Source organism: Poecilia mexicana, unplaced genomic scaffold (assembly GCF_051168715.1).
Source record: "Poecilia mexicana isolate PSO_F unplaced genomic scaffold, ASM5116871v1 scaffold_17, whole genome shotgun sequence".
Classification (NCBI taxonomy): Eukaryota; Metazoa; Chordata; class Actinopteri; order Cyprinodontiformes; family Poeciliidae; genus Poecilia; species Poecilia mexicana.
The window spans coordinates 7,496,068-7,514,891 of NW_028263386.1; the positions used below are offsets into that span (position 1 = coordinate 7,496,068).

At 38.4% G+C, this 18,824-nt stretch overlaps 1 protein-coding gene across 2 annotated transcripts in view; it reads left to right on the top strand.

The window, feature by feature from the left end:
- The window catches only part of mtcl1 (microtubule crosslinking factor 1), a 71,073-nt gene that overhangs the window by 17,057 nt on the left and 35,192 nt on the right, over positions 1-18,824 (top strand). For both annotated transcript variants that reach the window (XM_014993390.2, XM_088015059.1), the window contains exons 4-5: positions 10,206-10,265; positions 11,401-12,777. In XM_014993390.2, coding sequence (XP_014848876.2) covers positions 10,206-10,265; positions 11,401-12,777 — 1,437 coding nt within the window. The remainder of the gene's footprint in view (positions 1-10,205; positions 10,266-11,400; positions 12,778-18,824) is intronic.

Genomic DNA, 18,824 nt, shown 5'->3' on the forward strand with positions numbered 1-18,824 from the left:
CATTTATCTGAGTCTCACTTCACTTAGCTGCTGGTAATTACCACCAAAAACAACAGATGATAATACATTTCTGATTTAATTTCACCTCAGAAACCATCTTGGAAATGTTGGGGGGCGAGAGGGGGGGGCAGCTCTTCCCACCTCCTGACCCGTCTGAGTTGCAGCAACATTTATAGCTGCTGGTGTTGCTCCACAAACACGTCGTATTTTTTCTTTTTTTATTTTCATAGCGTTTCTCGGAGCCTCGGCCGGTTTCAGAGCCCAGTTTTTCAGAGTTTGATGTGACCTCCAGACTGAGACGGCGAGTCGATGCCTTTCACACGGCGTCGGCCTCCATTCGTCCCTTTGGTCTCTGGTGGGATGAGAGACAGAAGCTGAGGAAAGCTCGCTGTCCTGCAGCTCGTTTACTCACAGTCTCACCTGGGAGCTGACCTTTCAGATCCACCTGCCCGGCTCTGAAGCGCAAAGAAATAATCTGCCTACCTGCATCTTTAAGCAATTATGTGCTGTGTTTTCTCATCGTAGTTATTAATTTATTCATTTTAAAATGAAGTGCTGTAAAATATCCAAATAAATATACCAGCTCTGCAAAAACAAAATATTACTAAGTATTTTTCTAGTAAAAATATCTTAGTACACTTGAAATAAGACAAAACTAACTTACAAGCAACTTTTCAGTGAGATATAGGAACTCGTTTTATCTCATTAAATCCTTAACATTGATTAAAAAAGTACTAGCATGTCATGAGATTATCACATCAACAGTGTTCAGTCAGAGGCCTTTTCAGATTCATTCCAAGACTGACTGCTACTGGAGACCCTCACCATCAACAATAACTCTTTAAAGGGGCAGTGTCATGTAAAATTTACTTTTTTTGAGCTTTACATTGTGTTATATGTCATTCCCTCATCAAAAACAATTCTTTCTTAATTCTTTCTTATGTTTGAGAAATCCTTTAGTCTCCATGGCAACCAGTCACCTTGTCAAATGGCTGGGTGGACCTAGCTCCGCCCTCGAGATACAGCTCCTCCTAAGAGATGCCGTTTCCGAGCTTCTGCCTCGCAGAGCAGCTCCTTCAGACTAGCCAGCATCAATTAGCAAACATCTGGTGGAACTGCTGAGCTCATTTTACGAGCTACTTCTCTGTGTAATGCTAGTAAAAACGTCATTAAAGGGCTAACAGTTGGGATGACTTTCTGAAGGTGGAGTTTCAGAAAGAGCAGGATTTTCTTAAAGAGACAGAGACCCAATTTCAAGGAAGTTTTTTAAGTCATGTTTGGTATAATTAGCAGCATTTTTCTAGCAACTGAAGGTAACAAAGTTACTTGACTGTCCTGTAAAATGGCACTATGTGGTTAGAAAACAGAACACTGCCCCTTTTGATACTGTTTTTGTATTTTCAAAGTTTACTCAACGTTCTAATTTACAAGTAAAATTACAGTAATTAACATTGAAAGGAACGCGTAGAAGTAAAAACGTATTAAAATACTTTGATGATTTGAGTTATGACAACATTTAATTTCCCTTTGGGATAAATAAAGTATTTTGAATTGAGTTAAAATGCCAGTCAGTACAGCAGCTGTTTGGACCTGGCGTTGGTCACGTACTTGTTTGCTTGCTGATGTTTGTTCCCTCCATCGTGTCCTGATGACCTTTTTCTACCAGTTTCCTCCTCCGGCCTCGCGCTGTCCTTGTCAGACCCCCAGACCTCGAGGCATAGCTGCCACTTCTGGACTCATCAGGACTTGTTGTCAGACTAGCAGCAACTCAAAACAGTTCAAACAGAACGAGGTGAAGTTCATTTAAAAAGCTGAAAACATAAACCCAGCAACGGTTCAACTAAATAAATCAACTGTTTGAGTTAAAGGAACCTCATTCCTGCTGTTTGCAGGTCAGGTTTTCTTTTCTTCTTCAGATTTGGGTGTTTTAAACCGTCTGTTACCACGGCAACCGGTGATGGGCGGCCATCATTCATTACCATGACAAGATTTGCTACCTTTATTGCCGTTTCCCAGCTTCGGACAGTGAGCCAAGTGGGACGTCTGCAACGGTTCGTTACTGTCTGCTCAGGAGTGTTTGCGTTTAATTAACTTGCCGTCGCTTTACGGTGTGGTTGTTCAGCGCTGCAGCACGTCACGACAAGAGAGGCAGAGGGAGAATTTCCTTACTGAAGATAAATCAATAATATGTTAAGTAAGACAGTAACTTGGAGCTTATAGCAGGGAGTTAAAAACCATGTTAAATTGAGGCTTTGTGCTGCAAACTGAAGCAGTTTGCATTGGTATTCTCTTGTTTGATGGAAAAAGTGTTTCCAGTGTTGTATCGTTTATCATTTATCGTGATGAGAAATTGGATTTGTTTTTGCTTTGATAAATTCCAGTTAATGATGTTCAATAAACAAACAAAACTGACAGTATTATCAGAAAAATTATTTTTACAATTTTCTCCAATTGTTTGTTCAATGAATATCAGTAAAGTTGAAAATATGATTAAATGCAGTAACAGTGTGCAGTTTAATGAAATAAAACTGAATTATTTAAGTAACTGCAGTCCTGAAGAAGCATGATTCACATGGGAATAGCCATACAGCTAGTTAAAATATAAGTAATAAATAGTTGTTTTATCATAATCTTTCTCGTTATCACAATAAAACCATAAATCTAAATCATATTCTAATCTAAATCCATATCGCCCACCCCAACAGTGTTGATCTTCAGGTCAGAAATTTGACCTGAAGTTTGAAGATGTTTGGGGGATTTTTAACGGGAAACGATAATTAAAAATTCAGTTTTTGCACATTTTTGTACTTCCATTTGGGTTTCTACTGCTTCTAGAAACAGTCTAAAAAAATCCACCTGGCTGTTTTCTGGCAATAAGTTTATGTTTTCTGGAGTCTAGAAAATGATTTGTTACTAAAGTCTCCTAGTTTCAGTTGCAAATGGTGGACACTTCACCGTTACCTAGCAACCCCAGCCGAGCCCAGACCAGTTACCTAGCAACCACAGCGGAACTCCAGTACGTTTGGTCAGCTGGTTTTACCGCTCTATGGAAAAGACAAGTGTTTGATTGTTGACTTAATCAAACATTGGTCGATATTTTAGGACTGAATTTAAATAATTTTTCATAAAGTGGCTTGAGGCAACATTTGTTGTGAATTTACGCTGTTTAAACTTTACCTTTAATAACATAAAGTTACCTCATTTTTAAAGTGCAATCAGTAATACTTTTATAACAAATTTATATCAGTAATGATTTCTTGGTTAATGTCAAGTTGTCATAACAAAGACATTTTGAATAATGGCAAGTTTGTATTAAAAGTGTCATAATTTACCGAATGACGCTTTATGACAACAGTCATAAATATTCATGAAGGCTTATTCATGCTCATGACAGGTGTTATGTCATGTTTATGACAGTGGCATGTCAGTCTTATTCACCCCCTTCAAATAAAGTGTTACCAAATAAACATATTGTTGCCTAAAATTCATTTCTTTAGTACAGCTTGATCATCTTATAAAATACTTCTAACATCAACATGTGAACAGCTCAGCCATTTCTGCCTGATTTAACATTAATACAGTAATTAGTGGCCTGAATTTGTTGTTCTTTCAGGAGTCAATCAGTTACTAAATTATTTCATGATTATTCCAATAATTGATTCATCATGATTAATCTGATTAATTGTTTCAGCTCTAGTAGCATGTAAACTTCTGGCTTTCTCCCACTAGCTGGTTTTTATCTGTTACTCTGCTATTGTTAAAAATAAATCTCCACCACTTTTAATTAAAATTTCCTTCTTTCCACTTCTTATAATCTACTTCCTGTAATTATGCAACTCCTTGTAGCTCCCAGGTTTTTCTTCCTTATCAGTAATACCTGCATTTTAAACTTTTTGCTCCTTTATGCTTCCGTCAGGGGTTTATTTTGAATAAAAATGGTTGTGGCCGGTTTGCGTGTCATCATGGGACCCTGAAGCAGACCTGATTGTAATTGTACATTTCAAAGAAGCTAAAGCAGCTTACAGAAGTGCTCACTGAAGTGTAAGCCTTCCCGTCGTCTCTCGTCTAATTTTCTCCCCACCGTGGGATCTGCAGAGTCAGCATTACGCTCGGAGTATGCCATAACCAGTTTGCCAGCATGCCAGTAACTTATGCAAGCAAAAAACTCTCTTGCATAAAAACACTGACTGAGGAAAAGGTAGTTTTACTTTTTGTTAGCTTACATATTTACGTTCTATGTTTTACTTAAAATGAGGTTTATGTGACATGGAGACTCAAATCAGAGACATGGAATTGGTCACTTTTGTCACAAAAATAAAGATTTGATTTCAATTTTAAAAGCTTTAGGCTGGACTCAGACTCAAGTTCTGGGGCTTGAGTCTAATCTGCAGATCAAGGAGAAGAAAAGTCCTCCAACCCTGTAAAGTATGTGTCAAACTTAAGGTTCACAGCCCAAATCCGGTCTGCCATAGCTTTTCATGTGGCCCCATGGACTCTAAAGGGATACATAAATAGAACCATCAGGATAACAGTGTGTTCAAATAATATTTTATCAATCAATTCAAAGCAGTTTGTGCCCATTTACTGCCAAATTACATCAATTAGTTCCTCCAGTTTCTCGCAAATTATCATGGAATTTCACGCAAAATCAGCAAATCTCTGCACTTTTTCATCTAATATATACTTGTGAGTTTAAGTTTAAGAAACTGTGATCAACAGCAACTACCACTTCTCGTCTTACAAAGGTAACTGTCATAATGACACTTATTGATAGTCAAATCAAAGATCAATAAGTGAATGTAGTAATGCTTGATTTTATGTGTGTAAATTCCAATGTTATCTCTCTGGCAGCATAAAAACGTGTGCTGCAGTAACTGCGGTATTTACATTTCAGCAGCTTTTTATGCTAATGTTCATTTTTAAGCATTTTCCTGAAGGCAGATGTTCACAAGCCGGTATTATTTAAGTCATTACTCGCCTGTTTTGTACGTTCTAAATGTGTCCGACACAGCGTTCACATCCACATCCAACCAGACTTTTATCCCTCACAATTTTTCCTCTTGGACTTTATCGTTTATTTCTCTGTTGTTTCCCGCTAATAACCTTGCAGACCTGATTTTGGAGAATTTTCCTGCTTCATTGTTGGCTCATAAGTCAAAAATGACCCAGAAAATGTCTTGGATAACGTATTGTATTCCACTACCTCTGTCATCATAACACTGTTTGGCAGAGGTTGGCTCTACTTCCACATGGAGTTTATGCATCAGTCCAGCCGTTTGAGACTTTCCTTGTACTTAGAAACCTTATGACTACCTCTGTCCTGTTTGTATGTGTTTCATTAACCTGACATGCTACGAAGTGCCTCCTCAGTGCTCCCTTGATGCCAGTTGGCTGTGTGGCAGCGTGTCCTCTGTCATCAGCTTCCTGGGTTGTTTGGGAAGATTTTTAAAGCGCGAGCAACATTCCTCCATGAAAGGCTCCGTTATCTTTTTCACTGATGCTCCACGTCTGCTCTCAGAGGTCAGAGTCGGCTTAGCGGAGAGGAGCAGTGAGGGAGTTGTTTTCATTCTGCCGTACAGAATGATGTACAACCTGTGCATCCTGGCAATGGTCACCATAGCAACGACGTTCAGTCCTAATGGGAATTCTGTGTTTCCTGGATCTATAGGTTCTACATCCTTCCAGTGAGAATCCAGCATGTGTTGGCTCACAACACATGCTGGAAACAAACGGCTTATTTATCATTAAGTTGTTTCATGTCAAGAAATAATGTGGAACTGCCTAACCCTGTACTGCAAAAATCTACGTTTCGTATCTCCTGCTTGTCCCAACGATACATTTTGTCACTCTTCGGTAAGCTAATAGATATTTGGACTTTTTCAGAGCTCTCAGTGATGCTGCATTTAAGTACCAGTTGTAAACTAAATAATTCATACTGGCTGTAAAAAAAAAAATCATCATTCATTGTTTTCAGCACACTTCACTGAGGTGAAAAGCCAGAAAGAGTCATTTCAATAATTACTTTAAAACCATTTCTGATTCAATGGAGCCAAAACAAAGTAAATCTTTTAACTGCTGTGGTGTTCATTTTCTCTGTTAGCTTCGTCTGACAGCAAGAAGTCAAAATTCATTGGAAATGTGGGGAGAAATCTCCAGGCGGCCATTAATGTGATAGAGACGCTACGCCCGGCTTACGATGCTTTCTGGATGCATCTTCAGAAGTTTCTGCTGCCTCGACTTCCTGACTAAGCAACAGATGTAGAGAAACTCATCATGACTGATAATATAAACACATGCTAAGTAATCATTTAATCGCATGATAAATTGAAATGAATTTGATAATTTTCATTCTAATGATTCATTTTTTTTAAGGGCAGTTTGGCTTACAGAGACTTCCTAAAACATATTTATTACTTTTGATTATCCAGCATCTATTGTTTGACATATTTTCCAATTTATTCCAGTGTTTGAAAAATACCTTTATCTTTAAGTTGACTGAAGGACCGTTTTCAACCAGACTTTTTCCTTCCACTCAACTGTCCATCAATATACTCAGATATTACTCCGTATGAACGGGCAGCTTTTTGTTAATGTAACAGTTAAATATTTCGTTTCATAATCAAATTTCCCAGAAATAATGGCTTTGAATACTTAACATCATTGTGGATCCGAGGTATTTACTATGAGTTTCAGTTGAATTGCTGGAATAAACAAAGTTTTTAATGGTTTTGTTGTAATTTTGCTCCGTTTTCAGCTGTAAATTGAGTTTCTGTGTGTGTTTGTAGGATTTACTCCGTCCAGATTAAGTATATTTAGACTACTGCAGGTGCTGCAAGCCAGAGATTGATCGTGCCGGTAAAAATAACCCATCCCGATGCAGCGGCAGCTCCACTGTGTGTCCTTGGATTGGCCCAAAAAAATTAAATCAAGCAACAAAAGGGGAGGCCTTTTGGCTCCCAAATGTGTTCAGTCAGGGCTGTGTTGTATTAATTAATTTATTCAAAGGGATTACAGGCCAGATTGAGCGCTCATTCACGCAGATCTCACTAATATAATCTGCCTCTAAACATTTCAGAGCGACTTATCTCTCTGAGACTCGTTCATTCTGTGGAGCCGGAGTCCTCAGTCGGGCTTTATCTATATCTGACGGCCGCCGCAGCGCCTTTTGTACCCACAATCCCCTCTAATCCCGCCCACTTCCCCCCTTACACCTCGGCTCCCGTTTAATCCCCATCTAACAGGCGCCACTTCCTTCTTTGAGGAAAATCATAAATAGGCCAAGCTGATGAGGACAGATGCAGCTGAAATGTCTTCCACTCCTCCCAAAATGTTTTTCACAGAGGGGATATTTAAAATATTTTTCTGGTGATGTCATTGTGTGATGTCATCCAGCTTCAAGGCGGGTCCGAGTAACGCAGAGTTCCTCATTTTCATGGTGGGAACGTCTGTTTTCAGCCACATCTGCAGCATCGTTTCTGGCTTCAGTGATTTGTGTTTTAAGCTAATTGAGCAGAGGCAAACACACACATGCGCACACACACACACACATGCACGTACACACGCATGCACGCACACAAACACATGCACACGCACGCACACACAAACAAACACAGAGACTGGTCTGTGAGGCTCTGCTAATTACTGTGGAGAGCAGTTAATTAATGCTAAGTACCAACGGAAGTAAAAGTCACTGTTGTGTCGTCATTTTGCAACCTATTTAGAGTGATTGTCCTCTGCTGGTCAGAGACAGTCAGACAAAAAGGGAGGGAGGGATGGATGGATGGATGGATGGATAAACAGATGGATGGATGGATAAACGGATGGATGGATGGATAAACGGATGGATGGATGGATGGAAATAAATAAATAAATAAATAAATATCGTTCCAGCTGCACAGGTAGGGATTCATTCACTGCAAAAACACAAAATCTTGATCAAGTTTTTGGTAAATTGTTTCACTTATAACATGAGTAAAATATATTGTTGTAAGTGAATATATTTGTCAGTGGAACTAGAACTTTTTCACCAATATTAAGGAATTATTGACTCACAACAAGCTGCTGAAAAGTGACTTGTAAGTTAGCTTTGTTTTATTTCAAGTTTACTAAGATATTTGTACTAGAAACTAGATGAAAAAACGTCAGATTTTGAGTTTTTGCAGTGTTTTCATTTATCATGCCATGCCTCAATCAAAAAAAATGGACAAAGTTCTAGAAAAAGACCTAATCTTTCAGTGGAAAAATGATGGAATGGAGTTCAGTCCATATTTGGTTACAGGAAACAGGAAGTGAGTCACAGTTAAAATGGGTTTTATTTCTCATGTTTTCCACTCATTTGGCCATGAATGATTCACTCTGGCCCATTTCGGATGTCAGGGAAGACTTTTATGAATACAAAACAATTTAAAAAATCAACCAGGACAATTTTATTTAATTTAAAAGCATTAAGGAGAAGTTAAATTAGTTCAATCTTATTTATTCAGCCTTCAACATACATTTTGAGATTAGACTAAATCAGCTCATTTAGCCAATTTAAAAAACCTAAATCAAAGAAATATTTAACATTCAACTGTATAAACTACTTAATCTCTGTGAAACCTTAATTTCAGTAAGTTTGAAATAATGTACATAACTTTCACTGCTCTGAAAGTTTAATTATTTACATCTAAATTTGATTTTTCCTATTTGACTGAGGCTTCGTTCACACTGCAGCCCGAAGTGACCCAATTCCTATTTTTGATCAAATCGGATTTTTTTTTTGGCGTGGTCGTTCACACATACGCGACTTGTATGTGTGAACGGCAAACGACCTAACGTGTCCTGTATGCGCAGTAGAGGGCGCAATAACGTCACACAAACACTGAGCGTGTCAACCGCCATAAAAAGAAGTGCTCGTGTCTATGAGTGTTTGTGGAAGTAAACATGGATGCTAACGGTGGAGCATAGCTTACGATTTTGAAGTTGTTGTCCGACTGGGGCCAGCACAGTAACAACTTAATCCTCATTATAGTCCACCATGACTGTTGCTTTTCTTCCCGCTTGCCGGACTTTATCACGACTTGATAAAGTCACGCAAACTTGATAAACGTCGTTACGTTCATCAAGTGTCAACGACGTTCAGGACCTGGCCGTTAGGATTCAGGTCACATTCGAAAAGATCGGATATCCAAGTGGCCTGGGTCGGACTCGACAAAAAAAAAAAAATCCAACCTGTCTTGTTCAGACTGTCATAAGAAGATCAGATACAGGTCGCATAAAGGAATCGGAATTGGGTCACTTCGGGCTGCAGTGTGAACGCGGCCTTACAGGTGTATTTTATTTCCTCCTCTTAGGTACAAAGTGGTCTGGACATGATACATAAAAACCCAACTATTCTAAAAACTGATTCAAAAGGTTTCTGAGAAAATCTGACACTTAAATGACTTTTTTTTAAAAATCATAAGTAAGTAGTAGGTATTCCTGAACGATGTTCCATGACAGTTTAATAGGCAGTTATGGTTCCTAGAAGGAAGCTCTGCTGATCGTCAGACTTTAAATAACCGTCCAGCAGCAATCTGTCTCTGGCAGCAGCTCCATTTATAGCTGGGGGTTTCTCCTTCCTGTCTTCTTCTTCTCCATCTTCTCCCCCGTTTGTCATATGATGATGTAAGACAAAATCTGAATGATTTTATTAGTTGGTGAGGCTAAGCCGGCGTGCAGAAGGCTGCCTTGTTTTTGTTTTTTGTTTTTTTGTTTTTTATCCCGGCTTTGCATGCGATGTGCACTGCAGTATTAGCTGCAGGCAGATTTCCATGCTGGGCAGGCAGATGCTTTTCTCCCCTCCCCTTCGGTGTTTTTTGGAAGTGTCACAGAATGCAAGGCGAGAGGACGCGTTGGTGTGAAGCAGCATCGTGTTGCAAAGCATGCAGCAGAGCACACCGACTCTTGTTTATCTGGAAATGTTTTCAGTCTGTATTTATGTGGGAAAATTCCCAGTATGCATCTCTGTTATTTTAATCTTTAACCTATTGCGTAGATTAACCCTCTTCTATCTTATTTCTGACTCTTCCTGAAGCAAAGATCATCAAATACCAATCATATCATAAACATTCATGTTCTTTAATTGGTTTTTGTCTCAATGTTGGTCTTTTTAATTATTTTTTTCAGTTGCAGCATCATTAATGATCTGGGAGAACATTTTAAAAACTTAATTTTCTCTCTTTTAGACTGCACTGAGGCGACGCGGAAGCAGGGAAGCCTTTAAGGACAAGAAATCCTCGAGTCAGGTAGAATAAATCCCTTTTACTTGAACTGTTTTATGCTATATACATTGTCACCCATATAAAAATCATTGAAGGTGAAATCTAGGAGTAAAAAAACCCCACAATTCTCATTTTTTAAAGATAAAATGTTGGATATTTTAGAGTGGCAGCATCTTCCACAAACTCACCCATTTAATAAATTAGAATATTATTGAAAAGGTTACTTTATTTCAACACCGCAACCACTAATTGCAAATATTAGTTCCTCTAATCCTAAAGTGTAAAATTAACATGGTTATTAGTGAAAGCTAATGCTAAAACGCTAACTTTCATTTAGATTATGTCTGTCCCCTTGAAAGACTACAGTCCTTGAGTATGTATTGATTTTTAACATTATAATTTACATGCTCTATAATGCCCTTATATGTCATGTTTATGTTTATATATTGTTCTCCATTTTCCATTTTATTTTGTTCCTGTATCTTTCTTGTTTTAAATAAAGTTATTGGTGGAAAAAAAGAGAGAGGAAATGGAACTCCTGCATACACTTCAAAATAAGAGTATGAATATAAATGTACATAACATAAACTACTTGATAAGCAGAAGTTCAAGACAGATGTCAAATTTTATTCAGCTGAAAGTTTACAAAACAAAAATTAGCGCTTTATAATTTATCTGGAAAAGTTATTTAGGAGAAGCTAAGTGCGCTAAATGTTTTGAGAGTTATCAAAAGCGCTAAAGAACAAGTCTAAAAATTCAGAGTGGCTGTTTCAGAAGGCTCTGAGCTTCTGCCTCACAGAGCGCCCCTTCAGACTAGCAGCAGCAATTAGCAAACACCTGGTGGAACTGCGCGTCTGCTGAGTTCATTATATGAGCTACATCTCAGTGAAACGTTGGTAAAAACATTGCTAAAGGCTTAATACAGGAGTGGTGTTGTGATGACTTCCTGAAGGCAGAAATTCAGAAAGAACAGGAGCTTCTTAAAGAGACAGAGACCCAATTTCAAGACTTTAAATTACAAAGTCATGTTTCTTTTTAAATCATGTTTGACATATATAGCAACTAAAGTTACTTGATTGTGCTATAAAATGTCACTCTGCCAATTAAAATCTCAACTTTGCCATTCTCCAGTCTTGACCTGGCTTGTCTTTGTTCTCAGGAGGACAGTGCAGACCTTCGGTGCCAGCTCCAGTTCGCCAAAGAGGAGTCCAGCCTCATGAGGAAGAAGATGGCAAAGCTGGGTCGTGAGAAGGATGAGCTTGAACAGGAGTTGCAGAAGTACAAATCAGTTTACGGCGACATTGACAGCCCCCTTCCCCTGACGGAGTGCGCAGGCGGCGGCCCTCATACGACTCGAGAGGCCGAGCTCCGACTGCGCCTGAAGCTGGTGGAGGAGGAAGCCAACATCCTGGGGAGGAAGATCGTGGAGCTGGAGGTGGAAAACCGCAGCCTGCGAGCGGAGAATGAAGACATCCGCAGTCAGTACGAAAGAGACTGCTTTGGGCGGGAACCCTTCGCCAGCATGCCCTCGTCTCCTTACGGCGGAGACCCGTTGGAGTCCGCGGGTGAGCTGCGGCGACATCTCCAGTTCGTTGAAGAGGAAGCTGAACTTCTGCGCCGATCCATCTCTGAGATTGAGGACCACAACAGGCAGCTGACGTCTGAACTCAATCGTTTCAAGTTTGGCCCCAGCAGCGCCTCCGGACTCACCACTGACGAAGGCGGCGAGGCGGGATTGTTTAAATCTGGGAACGGGGCCGGCGGTAACGGCTCCAGCTGCGGGATGATGATGGAGGAGCTTAAATCGGCGCGGATGCAGATCAACGAGCTGAGCGGAAAAGTGATGAAGCTCCAGTACGAGAACCGAGTCCTCATGTCCAACGTCCAGCGCTGCGACCTGGCCGCGCACCTCGGCCTTCGCACCGGGAGCCCTCGAGACAGCGACGCGGAGAGCGACGCCGGCCGGCGAGAGGCTGCCGAAGAGGAGGAAACAGGCCGACTTCTTCTCCTACAGCCAAAACGGGAGGGTCCAGTTGGCGGAGAGAGTGACTCCGAAGACCTGTTTGAGAAAACGGGAACCACCTCAGGGCTGGGAAGCATCAAACCCTCAGATGGCAGCGACCTGAGCGCCGTTGAGCTCGCCAATCGCAGAAGGGAGGAGCGGGAGTCATTCGCCAACGTGAAAAGAGAGGCGGACCGGCTGGGGAAGACCGTCGACCGTCTGATCACAGACACAGACAGTCTGATCTTCGAAGGCAGGCTGCTGGTGACCACAGGGGAGAGCCTGGAAGGCGGATCCAAACCAGACACTCAAGTTCTGGACACCATCAACACTCGCATGAAGGCTTTCCGTACGGAACTGCACATCTTCATGGAGAAGCTGGACCACGTAGGAGACGGGCTGAGAGAGCGGACCGACGATCTGTCTCCAATGCCGAACCTCACAGAGTCCAGCAGCTTCCTGTCTACGGTTACGTCCATGTCCCGCGACTCTCCCATCGGCACCTTCGGAAGAGACCTGGTCACGGACTTCCAGGTTAGTCCACGACACTTTACTGCGGTTCTGTTCAATCAAGGTGACATTTTTGCTTTAATTTTCATTTCTTCTGCTGCCTTAGTTCCTTGTAAAAACATAAAAGGAAAAACATTTCTAATGACCGGCTCAAGCAAAGTCCTCTTACGCTCTTACATTTATACTAGAGCTGAAACAATTAATCAAATTACTCATGATTAATTGATTATTAATCATCACCTAATTTAGTAATCAATTAATCATTAGCTGGAGTATATAGACTCCAAAAAAGGTAATTTGCAGAAAGAAGAACATATTCAGATGAGTAAATAAGCTAAAACTGTACAAAAATAAATACATTTTCCATTAAAGATAAAACCAACCCGTCTCTATCTGTTCTACCAGAACTCGTCAAGCGGCACTTTTCGCTTCACCAAGTTCAAAATATGTAAAAAAAAAAATAAAAAAACACACCAAAAACTCTTCTATTTACCACCTTTTCCTGTCCAGTTATTAATCGTTTGATAAAAAATAATCAAATTATAAGTGAAGCAAAAACACTGAGCTTTTCATGTGATGTTAGAAGTATTTTAAATGCAGAAGCATCTTTTGCTACAAATGATTAAGAGTACACTAAAGGGATGCTACGTTATTGCATTTTAGGCAATAAAATATTCAGTTTCTTATATAAGAAAATTAATTATGTGTTTTTTTGGCATCTTCTAATGTATTTCTAATATCTAAATGGAAAATCTGCAGAATATGCCAGTTTATTTTAATTTGATTTATCGGTTAATAGACAGTATAATCGATAACTTAAATAATCATTAGCTACTAATTTATTCAATTTCCAGTCTTAAAAGGATCATCTCAACATTAAACAAAATTGATTTGTCCCTGTCTTTACCTTCGCAGCAGATCAACCCAGATATATGGCTAATGATGGGTGAAGTCATTTTAAATGTAGGAATCTATTTGAGTCTGCATTAAACTTTCCCAAGTGTTCAGTCATTAGAGGAGCATTTAAGGCCAAAATCAACCAGATGAGTGCTTGAGTCAGCAGTGTGTGTGGAAAAAAATCAGTTCTAATTAAAGATGGTGGCAACAGTGTGCAGCAACCTGCACAGACAGGCCCGTCAAAGGGAAACCATCAAGTTGGAGCAAAATTCAATCTACTATAGTCACTCAGATTATTTTTCTAGCCTGTCCTTAAACAAAATGGGTTCATGACGTTTCAATAGTACTTCATTATAGGATAGATTCAAGAAAATTAAAATTTCAGTTTACAACTACTGCACTATTTGGAAAGATGACCCTGTCGTTACTCTTCTCTGCAGAAGAAGTGCAACTAAAATACTTTGTAATTGTTTTTTCTCCACTAAACCAGTGCTAATTTTTGTATTGCACTAGTTAGTGTTTGCACATCCTTAAAAAATCTAAAATTAAATCTCTAGAATGTCTTAGAAGCATTAAAAGATTAAAATACATTGTCTATAACTGCATTAACCACATGATTTAAATTTTGTTTTGGTATGACCATTTAATCTAGTAGTTTTTTATTTAGTGCCTCGCAGGACTTTTCTGTCAGGCCACTAACATAACCGTGCTAGCTAGTTGGCTAAGTCTTTTACGTCTATCGTTCGTTTATTGCTAATGTGTTGCCAATTCGTCTTCGCTATTGGCTTGTGTCTGTTGCCAATCCATATGAGGTGCATTCTGTTCAAATAAGCTTAGCACTTTGGGGGTCAATTATGCAGAGAGTGTCGCAAAATATACAGAGATGCTCTCTAATACAAGAGAGCATCTGATACAGGTCTTAAATTTAATTCAGAACAGCCTTAAAAAGGTCTTAAAAGGTCTTAAATGTGAGGTGGTGAAATCTGCAAAAAGTCCTAAGTCATTTATCTGTGAAACTACTGTGAAAAAAATCTTTTATTTTGAGGTAGTTGACAAACTACAAAAATAAAATAAAATTCCAAGATGAAATCAGAAACTGAAGTATCAATCTTAGCGAGCTTTTATCGGTCCTGATACCAGCTTGGTATCAGTATTATCTATATTTTGGATTGTTTGGTTCACCTTGGTTAAAGTTGGAGTTTGTAACTTTTAGAAAAAATATATTTTTTACATATTTGTTAAAACTGTCACCATGTTGTGACAGTTTATGAGACACATAATCGAAAGATCGATTTCCTTCACCTCCTCCCTGAGCTACTATTACCATCTGAAGAAATGCACCACTCCAATCAAAAACAACCAATCAGAGCCAGGAGGAGGATACCAGCACTGTCAATCAACCTCATATACACGCTGCTAAATCAGCTAATGGTGGAGAAATGACCTGGTGTTACTGGAAAACTGTTAATCTGCTGTCATCAGTGGATATGCTAAGTAGCCTTAGCATTCATGATGGGCTCTGCTGACGGAGAGAAGATTGACGGCACTAAGACCCGCCTCCTTATTCTGATTGGTTGCTTTTTGTTAGCTCTGGGAAAGCTTAATTTATTTTCTCTCATTATACTGTCACAACATAGTAACATAGTTTCAACAAATGTGAAAAAATACTTTTATAAACGTTACATACTGCAGCTTTAAGCATTTCTGAATCATTTAAAAGAGTTATCTTACTGTAATGTGGTACTAAAGCTGAAGTGTTGATATTTATTTTTATTATTAAGGCTGACCTTAATGTTTAATTGCGGAGGGAAAAAAAATCACCCTGAAAAATTGAATGTTGTCAAAAATGTGGTAGTTCCCTGTTGACCTTCAGTCTCAGGTGTCTCCATGATAAGCCACCCAGCTCTGCCACACTGGCAATAGACACCACTTCTCCTCAGTCCCACCGCCATCGCTTTCTGCTGCCGCTGCATCCACATCTGCATCTCCATGCACATCCTCATAGCCAGCAGCCCTGCCTGTCCGCCTCCCTGCACTCACAGCCTTCCTGCTTCCAGTCACCCGGGGCACTGAGCGGAGTTTGCTTGGTGTGAATGGAGTAAGTACTGAACGGGTCACAGCAGCTTCTTCCATCTGGCTCAACTTTCTGGGCCTCCTTCTCTATTTGTTGCATGGTAAAAATCTATCTTTAACTTTCTGCTGCATTATTCTGATCTAGGGGTGGGCAATTATCGTATCGTTTATCGTGATGAATTCCTTGTCATGATGAGATTTTTGATTTATCGTTGTCACTATAAACTTCAGTTAATGTTTAAAATACTATTTTTTTCTACTGTTTTTTTTCCACAAGAGCATCAAGAAATATCAGCAAATTCAAAACTATTACATTTATTGATGAAGTTTTCGTCAAGAATAATAGTTTGATTTATTAGAAGAGGAAAAGATTTGTTTTTTAGTTTGCCGTATTGGTTTATGTTTAAATACTGAAGGTTTCATATGTATGTTCCTATTTATTGAATGACAAGAGTAGGAGTGGGCAATTATTGAATAGTTTATGATAATATATTTCTTGTCAACATTTTTGATTTATCGTTCTCTCTATAAATTCCAGTTGATGTTTAAAATACAATTTTTTCCACAGTTTTTCCATAAGAGCGTCAGTAAATATCAGTTCCTGTTTAAATAACTGTGAAGGAAACATACCTAAGGCTCAGGCTTATTAATGAAGTTTTGGTCCAATAAAATTATTTATTTGAATAGGAGAAAATTTGTTTTTAATTTAATATATGGGTTAATGTTTAATACTAACGGTTTGATATATGTGTACATTAGCCTGAGCAAGGTACAGCTTCCACCAGAAATGAGTTTATGATTTTTAGTTTGATTGTAGAATTTAACCATAAATCTTGTTGTGAAACAATGATTGGATTGGATTCCTATTTACTAAATGACAAGAGCAGGGGTGGCCAAATATTGTGTCATTTATCATTTATTGTGACACATTTCTTATGATTTATCATTGTGGTGGTAAATTACAGTTAATGTTAAAAAGGTTTCACAAGAGCATCAATAAAAATCAGTAAATTTGAAAATATGATTAATTTAAGTCTCCATTTGCAGTTTAGTGATATAAATCACTCTTCTTTAAGTATGTTGGGTCTTGAAAAGAAGCTTATTTCAAATAGAAATGTTTTTCAAGAGCTGGTTATGAATTATTTGTCATGCAAAATAATTCATACGGTTTCTATTATAATTTTTATTATCACAATAATGCTATAAAGAATTATCCACGTTGCCCACCCCTATTCTGATTATCATTTTTTTGCTGCATAAATGGTTTGGCTTTTGTGTTTTTACAATATGTCATGTCACAAACTTAGACCTACAGGAGGGAAGTGGTAACGCTATTGTGTTTTTAGAGACAGACTGTAAAACGTGAGGAAAAAATAACATGTTTAGTGACATTAGTTGCATGGTGCTGTATGAGTGGCCTGTGGAAGAACCTTGTTGCCTGGCATCCTGCTTTCTGTCCATGTTTTACTGCGGCTCAGTGTAAGCAAACATGTCGCTACGGTTTACTTCTCCAAAGCAGCTTCATTATCTCTCTGCTGCATGATCAAGCAAACATCTTGTGTTTTTTTCAAATCAGTCAGACCCTGTTGGAAATAATAATACCTCTAGGAGAACCCCGTCTTCTTTGTAGAGAAAGTTTTAAAACTTTCTGAACTCTCATTTTGTCTAATGACTTGTTCCTGCTTTGCTTCTCTACCTGTAGGATTTACTGGTTAGTCTGGGAGAAGCTGGGTGGTTTACACAGCTAACCGCTGCTTTAATAGCCAGTACTTAGTCCTGATGCTTGTAAAAAAAAAAAAATACATTTCAACACAGTCACCAAAGGAACAATAATACTCTTTATAATGTATTTTCCCTGAAAAACATTTAACTGCAGATTTAATTTTATATTTATGACCTAAAACAAAACAAACTCCAGGAAAATGTTCCAGATCTACTCCTAGATTCAGGGTTAAGTTCTCAACCGAATGAAGATTCAATAATAATGTCTAACTCAGGGTAGCGTTAGCATAAACTTGTTACATTACGAACAAAAAAAAAAATGTGTACCATGTTTTATTCATTGTTAGTGACTCAAATCTGTGACTTAGGCTACATTCACACAGCAGGTCTTCATACTCAGTTCCAAGTTTTTGCTGAAATTGTTTTTTTTTGCGTGGTTGTTCATACTGCCGATTAAAGTGTGATCAAACTTTTTAAAATATGGATAGAGTCTTATTTAAAAATTAGTAAGCATTAATGTTGACCATTTTCAAGTGGTTACATTGTTGTATATTTGATCAATCCAGACATTTGCTCCGCCTGTGTATACTTCTTTATTCATTGAAACAAATCCAACCATATCTAGTCAGTTAAACTTTTTTAGATTTCAGAACATATTAAAATAAAGTTAATTCAGAAATTGAAGAAAGGTTCTTTGTATACTGCCGACAAAAGTAAAAGGAAAAAAAATTTTTTTAAAATTATTATTATTACAAATGCATACAGATCTGTGATTGGTTTTTTTGTATGGTTACACACGTAGTTGATTGGGGATATTTGATTAACGTGGCCAATCTCCAAAAACTACGTTAAAAAGCCGTCACAATGAAAGATGGCGGAACAACATCTTTACTTCATAATCGTGCTATCTGATTTCTGAACAAACACACTGGTGAGACTATTGCACTTGGCTTTAAGAAGTGAAAAACAAAATGGTTGCTATGGCAATTCCCTGGTTTCCATGACAACAGGCGGTAACAGCTATCACTCTTTTTGCTTCCAACGTGCCGATACGTGGTTTGGAGTTTTGAGAATTCACGTTGAAAAAAAACGTGAATAGCTTACTGATGAAGTTTTTCTCCGGCAAAATTATGTTTGATTTATTTAAAGATTATAAGATGATTTTAATTTAACAAATTGTTGAGACCTAAAATCTGACGTATGTGTGCAAGGTTCAGCTTCCAGCAGAAAATTAGTTTGTAATTTTTAATTTGATTGTAGAATTTAGCCATAATCTCTTTTAGAAAACAATGTACGCTGGATTCCTATTTATTACACAACAAAAGAGTCTTTCACTGTTTGTAATAGTAAACATAAACTCTATAGTAGTTAATATGACC